Source organism: Henckelia pumila, chromosome 1 (assembly GCF_033568475.1).
Source record: "Henckelia pumila isolate YLH828 chromosome 1, ASM3356847v2, whole genome shotgun sequence".
NCBI classification, from domain to species: domain Eukaryota; kingdom Viridiplantae; phylum Streptophyta; class Magnoliopsida; order Lamiales; family Gesneriaceae; genus Henckelia; species Henckelia pumila.
The window spans coordinates 50,827,996-50,836,264 of NC_133120.1; the positions used below are offsets into that span (position 1 = coordinate 50,827,996).

General features: G+C 29.9%; 1 protein-coding gene across 1 annotated transcript; it reads right to left on the reverse strand.

The window, feature by feature from the left end:
* Window positions 1-2,584: 2,584 nt before the first annotated feature.
* On the reverse strand, window positions 2,585-6,360 carry LOC140885829 (fructokinase-2-like). The gene is made up of 5 exons (XM_073292554.1): window positions 5,903-6,360; window positions 4,039-4,236; window positions 3,843-3,977; window positions 3,414-3,530; window positions 2,585-2,904 (listed from the first exon to the last, which is right to left on the reverse strand). The coding sequence occupies exons 1-5, from the start codon at window positions 6,296-6,298 to the stop codon at window positions 2,773-2,775; spliced, it is 978 nt and encodes a 325-aa protein (XP_073148655.1). The 5' UTR covers window positions 6,299-6,360; the 3' UTR covers window positions 2,585-2,772.
* Between the last annotated feature and the right edge of the window lie 1,909 nt (window positions 6,361-8,269).

Below are 8,269 nucleotides of genomic sequence, written 5' to 3' on the forward strand. Positions count from 1 at the left end.
GATCCAGACTTTCTTTCTTCCGCTATTGATCATATCCTAGGATGGAGATGGGAGCTAATTGCTCCACAACAACTCCAAAATGGGGATCTTAAAATATATATGAAAGGCAAGGTAGAATACATTAATTATTTTTTTAATTTTGTTTAGTCAAAATGTAATTATTTTTTTAAACTATTGTGATTGACTCTTTGATCAGGTATATATCTTCTAAAGGCGAGTTTGAGGAAAAATTTTAAAGATTTGATTTAGTGATTTTGCAATATGATTTATTGTTCAATGCTTCTATGTTATAGTTTTGTTTGGACAGTAGTGATAGGAACAAGGGAAAACAATTATTTGTGAATAATCAAATATTTGGAACTACCTAAATTCAATTCATTTCTTTCTTACAATTTCTTTGTTTACTATTTAAATCATGTATTGCATACTGGTTGTAATCGAGCATAAACAAGGTATGCATTAATTTTTGTTGTTAGCAATGTATGCATTCATTTTTTTTGTTTTTAACTTTTATTAATTTGCTTCATGTTGACATGATAGAAGCTACGTGTGCTTTTTTTGGACTAATTATGTGATTCTGATCCAATAATTGTACAGGTAACACTGAAGCTTGTGTATGTGGCTTTGGGGTGCGGTGCTACTGCATTCCTCCGTAATTTCTTCTTACCTGCAAAAAATTCATAATAAATCTCTTTTTCTGATTAATTGATAAGCATCAGCTTTGAATTTGTTGACGTGGCAGGTTAATTGGATGATCACCGGAGAGAGTCAAGCTGCACGAATTAGAACTCTTAATTTAAAAACTATTTTTGCAGCAAGATATTGCTTTCTTTGATAAAGAAGTACATACAGTGGAAGTTATTGGAAGAATGTCCGGAAACACGGTTCTTAGGTTCTCATTGAAGATGCCATGGGGGAAAAGGTAATATTAATATATATATATATATATATATATATATATATATATATATATATCCTTACATGTATACATCCCTTGATTACCATATTTTTCTCACCATTTTGAACATGATAAACCATTGGTGCAAGGTAGGGAAGTTGGATGCGTTGCTTTTCACCAATTGATGCAAGTTTGCCAAGTGATTACTTCAAGTTTATAACATATTCATTTTTGTTTCTTTTTTTGTCTAGTGTTCTGTTTTTGTTTAACAGGTGACCTGTAAATAAGATTATTGTCTGATTTCAGAATTTTGATGAATATTCATAAGACAAGTCTTAGAATATGCGTTAAGAATACTCACGAGCACAAGTGGAACTTCATGGTGGTTAAAAAACTTGGTAAGCTAGTTTTTACTCTTAAGTCTTAACTTTTTATTGCAGGCTGTCTCACTGCTATCCTCCACTCCCATGTTAGAAAAGTTATGAAATTCATTAACTACGTGGAAGTTGATATTTTAAGGTTGAAAAAGAGTCTTTGCATGATTGAATGAAACAAGTTCAAGAAAAGTTGGAAGAAAGCCGCCGGAGAAAATGAATGTTGGGTAGATCAATTCCAGCAACATTAAAATACGTTTGAGTTATTAAATTAACTCTTTATACGTGTCCGAATACGTATTCAAAATGTTGTAGATATTATTTTTGAATATTGAAAAATTGTATATTAAATTTTATTTTGAATTTTTTATTTTAAACAATTTATAATATTGAAAATTTGTATATTAAATTTTAATTTTTTTTGTTTTTTATTTGAAAAAAGACAACATTTTTTACCTGTTGTCGTATGAGTTTATAATTGTTGTAGAAGACCCTGTTGTTAAAAGTCACGCTCAAAGACAACAGTTAAAAAATGTTGTCTTTGAGAAAAGACAACAGTTTTACATCGAAGACAACAGTTAAAAAATGTTATCTTTGAAAGAAAAGACAACAGTTTTACACTGTTGTAAAACTGTTGTCTTTTCTCTCAAAGACAACATTTTTTATCTGTTGTCTTTGAGCGTGATTTTTAACAACAGGGTCTTCTATAACAAATTTAAACCCCTTATGACAACAAGTAAAAAATGTTGTTTTTAGGAGTTTTTCGTGTAGTGGATGTATACAAAATATGTATTGTGGAATTTGAGTTAAAAAAAAAACAACCAATTCTTTTAAAACATTTAAATTAAATTTAATATTTGAATTTATCTTGGATCGGTTCAGGTCAGCCCTCATGGGCGACCCTTTATCCATTTTATATTTCTTACAATCTTTGAACTGAATTCGAAGAAATTGTTTGAATGGTATAATCGTCAATTATTGAAATCGATAACCGACCTAAAACAATTTGATTATAATTCAATTCAGTGATGAACAATTTATTGAACAATACTCACACCAAAATACAAAATGTTTAAAAATAAAAGAGATTATTCATTGGGATTTGGGAGTATATATTTTTAACTTAACGATGATAAAAAAAAGTTTTAGAAAAAAAAATTGTTAAAATGTTAGTGTGAACTTTTATCTGATTAAATAATATAACGTCATCCCCTACTTAAATTATTGGATTTGCAAATTCCAAATTGGCAAGAAATGCATTAAAAACAAGAAATGAGAAAAAAAAAAGTAGAAAAAAATATCATGCTCCTAATTATATATATTTAATTATTTATTAACCCATTGTTTTATCAGCAACAAGTAATTATTAAAATGAAGCAGAAAAACTAATCGAATCTTAAATTTAGGGAAAAAAACCCCAAATATAAAAATTAAAGCTGCGACGGTAATCGGAGCTCCCAAACTCAAACTTGAACTCGAACCGATCTTCATCTAAAAGATTTACTTGGTTCCATTGATGAGAGTGAGGACTTGAGAGTGTGTGGGAAGAGCGGGGATTGCACCCTTTTGAGTAGTGGTAATTGCTCCACATGCACATGCATATTTCAACACTTCTTTCAATTTCGGCTCATTCTGTTCAACAAATAGTCCCATGCATATATATTAATACCAGTCATTAGGCATACACCACAATATGATATATTATTAAAGAAAATGATTTTGATTATCAAAAGTTAAATTTTTATGATTTTTTTGTAAATAAGTTTTTTCTTCTTCAAAATATATGGAGTTTTTGGTGGTTTTTAAACATAAATGGAAGTTATCTTTTCTCTTGTATTTTAAAGCGTAAAAATATAAAATCATTTAAAAATACCAAAACCGTTTAATTTTTATATGCCTCTCTTTTTTTTTGAAACTATATGCCTCTATTGTTTTACAATAGTAATATATATTTTATATTTAAATTATATGTTTAAAATATTAATTTAATAGCATATTTAATTTTAAAAAATGTGGAACAATGTTTCAATTAATTAAATATGAAAATAATTTAAATGGGTTTTGGAACGATTTTCCTTAAAAAAAAGGGTAAATAATATATTATAGAGAAATTAAATTAGTTAATTAAATATGAAGGGTACCTGGATAATAGATTCGTCTTCAACAATTTTACAAAGAAGAGCTCCCACAAATGAATCTCCAGCCCCAGTTGTGTCGACTGCCTTCACTTGATAGGTATCCACTGCTCCTCGGAACCCCTGCAAATTCAAATACATAAATAAATTCCAAGAAAAGAAATTATAAAACAATATATATTTAAATTTATATTCACCTAGAAATTATTGTATGGGTATTTTCAATAAAATAAATAGGCCAGGTTGATTTATTAGACAAATATTAATGATAATATTTTAATGATGAATTTATTAAAAATATTAATGATAAATATATTAATGGAGTAGCTTGAGGACTCATGATTTATTTACAGAATCTATTTATTAGATAGATAACCAAAAACATTCACAATATGTTAAGCAACACAAATAAATAAAAAAAAAAAACCAAATTACCTTAGTGTAGTACCTACATCCCTTTTCTCCAAGTGTGACCAAAAGAAGCTTCAAATTATTGTGCCACAGGGTCATGGCGGATTCGTCGTCGATCTTGTTGCTCCCGGTGAGGAACTCGAGCTCGACATCGCTTACCTGGTGGAGACAAGATTAACTTGGGTCGTTGGACATTGAAAATTAATATGAATTCACGTACCTTGATCACATCAGCCGTCTCCCAGATGCTCAAAATCTGTTTACGAGCCTCCTCGGCCGACGGCCAGAGGGGCAGCCGGAGGTTCGGATCGTAGGAAAGCAGTGCCCCTGCCTCCTTGGCAACCTTCATTGCCTTCAAATGTGCAGATCTGCATGGCTCCACAATCAAGCTTATCGATCCATAATGGAACACTTTAGCCTGCATCAAATTCAAAAGGAATCATGCATATTTTGTTTTAGCCAGAAAAAAGTAAATTAAAATTCAAAGAAGATATATATATATATATATAATATTCTTTCTACCTAACCTCATACAAAGTAAGTAGATAACAAAAATATTCGAGTCCAAAATACCAAAAATTTGGGCAGAATATTATACAATGATGCCACTGAATATGCCAATTATATCCTTGCATGCACACCGTTTGACATGAAATGCATGCATATATATTTAAATATTATGTCAGATAAGTTTTGTGTAAAAAATCCAGATTATATATTTAAAATAAAAATCTTTAGAATCTATAATTATTTGAATATGATAAGTTTAGCATTTTTTTATTTATTTTGGGTGTGATAAAGGTTATTCAAGCTTATAGATAATATCATCAGAACAAATTTTGTAATTAAATTTGGATAAGATATAGATATTTTTACCATGATAGAGTTATTTTAATATTAAAATTATAAAAAATTATGAACAGTTCCATCAAAATATCCAATTATACATATTTTATGAATATAAATATAAATTATTGAAAAGAGACAATATTCTATCGATACACTTGTTAGATTCTCAAGAAAAATAGAAAAGATTCCAGATAAATAATGTGGGGACCCTTTGCTCATAAATATCTTTTATTGTTGTTTCAGGTCTCAGAATTAATTGACTTGGGAATCATTCAATCGATCAGTTGGAGTCAATTCTTACATCCGGGATGTCATCGGATCTAATTACCAGCTTACCTTTTTTTTTCTTTTTTAATTAAAAAAAACAACTATATTTTTTTTAACAAAATATATATATATATATATAGTTTTTTTTTTTATGATGTCCAACACTATATGCTCATTTCATGCCCACTATGTACAAGTCAACTCATCTATTGTATCGGTCAACTTATCTATTGTACATGGTGGACATGAAGTGGACATATCGTGTTGGGCACTATAAAAGAACTATATATATATATATATATAATTATGATTGAGATATCTAATATATTCTCTAATTCAACTATATTATCATCATCGTCTCCCTGTTAGAAGAAGAATGTCTCTTGACTGGACTCGATCCGAAAAGTTTCAAAATTCTACCATTATTTTCTAATCTAAACAAACAAAAAAATCACAAAAAGTCGACTGATCCCTATATGAATTGATTCTTTATCAAAAAAATCTCACCCGATCTATCTCTAAACTGTATCTTTTCTATTCACATTAATATCATACATTATTCTTTTAAAATTCAATCTGGATGTTAAATTATGTACGTACGTATTTTTCACATTTTGCAAGTAAAATCAAAATTCATGATAATATCGAAGCATAGAAGAATCATGCACAATTATATATGCATATTATCATCATCGAAAGAATCATATATAATCTAATAATCAAGATTCTATAAACTCGCTTTTCTTTTTGACTTATCGCATATTTTTCACATTTTGCAAGTAAAATCAAAATTTTGACCAAGAATTAATTCTAAAAAAATAAAAATAAAAAAAACTCGAAAGCCCAAAAATACGTAATAAAAATAATTGATCACGCGCGTATATCGCACGCGCCACCACCACAAAGATGGAAGCAAAGAACAAGAAGAAACAAAAAAAAAAAAAAAAAAAAAGGCGATCAGTACTTACAGATCTGATGAGATCCAAATTGAGCTCGTCGGGAGTGAGAAGCATGTCGGCGCTGGGATTCCTGTAGAACATGAACTCTCGCTCGCCGTCGGAGCGCAGCGTCACGAACGCCAGCGCCGTCCTCGCGCCCTTGTCGAAGTTCACGCCGTCGCCGGAGACGCCGTTCTCCTTCAGTATCCCCGCCAGCATGTGCCCGAACTCGTCGTCCCCGAGCTTCCCCATGAAGGCGGCCTTCCCGCCCAGCCTCGTCACGGCTATGGCCACGTTCGCCGGGGCGCCGCCGGGGGCCTTCAGGAACCCGGGCGCCTCCGCCAGGGACACTCCGGACACCGTGGGGACGAAATCGATCAACATCTCGCCGAAACTTACGATCAGATTGCTGCTTACTGGAGCCATTGCGATTGCAAAAATCAAGATTAATGGAGAATTGGGATTTCGATGAATGGATGAAGAAGAAAGGCCTGAGGGGTCTGCTATATATAGAGAGCTTGGATGGTTTGTTATTAATCTTTATCCGATTAGAAATACTTTAATTATTTTTTAAAAAATATTAATCAATTTAAACGTGATATATAATATTAATTAAAGTAGATTTTTTATTAAATTTTTTCTTATATCTTAAAATTTTGGTATTCTGTATTTTTATTTTTTTTTTTATCTTTTTAGATTTAGATTAGAAATAATGCACAATCCTATTTCGTATAATTAATATAGTATATAATATAATAATGAATTTTTTATCAAAATAATTATGCCTATTCTGAAAAGGTCTATTATTTATTGTGGGGCCCACGGGCAATTTTTTTTTTTGGATAAAATTAGATAAGAGTTTCTCGGGAATTTAAGATAATAATTGCAGGATGGATTTTGTCTTTTCTTAATAATTACCCTTGTATTTGTTTATTTATTTACTTTTAGTGAATTTTAGGTTAAATATTCAATAAAATTTTGTTGACTCTTTATTTTGTTTCAAAATTATATATCTACCCAAACATTATGCATGATTTGGTATATAATCTTATATGTATTCCGCGTAATATCCTCCTATGTTACATTTTTCCAATGATAATATTTAAAAATTAAAAGTTGGGAATATGAAATATTTCCATGTTTATTTACTAAAAGCGAAATTTCTGTATATTTTTTGGATTAGCTTTTATTCTTAAAAAAATAATCCCAATATATTTATCTTTTTTTTTTCCTAATGATACATTTTTTCTCAACTCGTATTCTTTTATGATAAACCCGGCATCTATATCTGAAAGTTGAACCTCTCTGAAAAAACGGAAACTCGGTTCCAGTTCCTAAAATTAAATAACTCGAACCATGTGAAATCATATATTAGTTTTAAAATTAAGATTTTGTAGTAAACATAGACACGATATAGGGGAGAACAAAAAAATAATTGGTTCATTAACTTATCAATATTTTGGTTTTGGTTCATTATTTTTTCAAAATTTGTTTTGGTACACTAACTTTAAATTTTCATTGATTTTAGTCTAACTGTACACGTGTCAGCTAGACATTGGCACACGCCAGCATTTTTCGGGTGACGTGTGTCAATGTCTAGCTGACACGTATGCAGTTGGACAAAAATCACTGAAAATTAAAAGTTAGTGTATCAAAACCAAATTTAAAAAGTTAATGGACCAAAACCAAAATATAAACAAGTTAATGGACCAAAAAAATATTTTTCCTAAATATTTATACTATTTTATCTAATATCAATTAAATCTAAACCCCAAATTTTTTATTAACTATTTTAGAATAGTTTCTAAAATCAATTATAAACATCGAATCGGTCAACGCTAATGGTTAAAATTCAAAATTATCAATTTACTCGACCAAAATATTAATTTTCCCAAAATAATAAATAGTGACGAAAGAGTGCATTGAACACTGGTTGGACAAACGACTCAAGTAAGTAATAATATTATAATAATAAACATAGATAAGGTAACGGTAAAGGCAAAATGACACAAATTTGTTTTCGAAAGTTCGAAAACTAAGTTTTTATGTCTCTCTTTTTCTTTTGTTGGAAGGATTTTATTGTCATGATTACAAATTATTTTCAATTCTTCAATGTTCCTCAATAATGTCGCAGATATCCATGTTATCATGCGACACTGTCATACTTCTATCGAAACGAAAAATAAAAAAATGAAAATTCTATCCATACAGTTAAAACAACGATAAATTGGGATTAAATCCCCAAATCCAAATTTGGGTTTGAGATCAGTCCCTATGTTAGCCCATTTAATTCTGCAGCCCCTGACCAATCTCATTTATATTTTCTAACTCCCTTTTCGTTTGAAAATTACCAATATATCCTTATTTTTTATTTTAAACCCTAAAATAACCTTTAAC

What these genes read in the sequence shown, in the direction of transcription:
- LOC140885829 (XM_073292554.1), bottom strand. Translation starts at nt 6,298, where the DNA reads ATGGCTCCAGTAAGCAGCAATCTGATCGTAAGTTTCGGCGAGATGTTG. An exon ending in AGACGGCTGATGTGATCAAG is followed by an intron (nt 3,978 to 4,038) that starts GTACGTGAATTC and finishes TGTCTCCACCAG; the next exon opens with GTAAGCGATGTCGAGCTCGA. An exon ending in GATGTAGGTACTACACTAAG is followed by an intron (nt 3,531 to 3,842) that starts GTAATTTGGTTT and finishes TTGAATTTGCAG; the next exon opens with GGGTTCCGAGGAGCAGTGGA.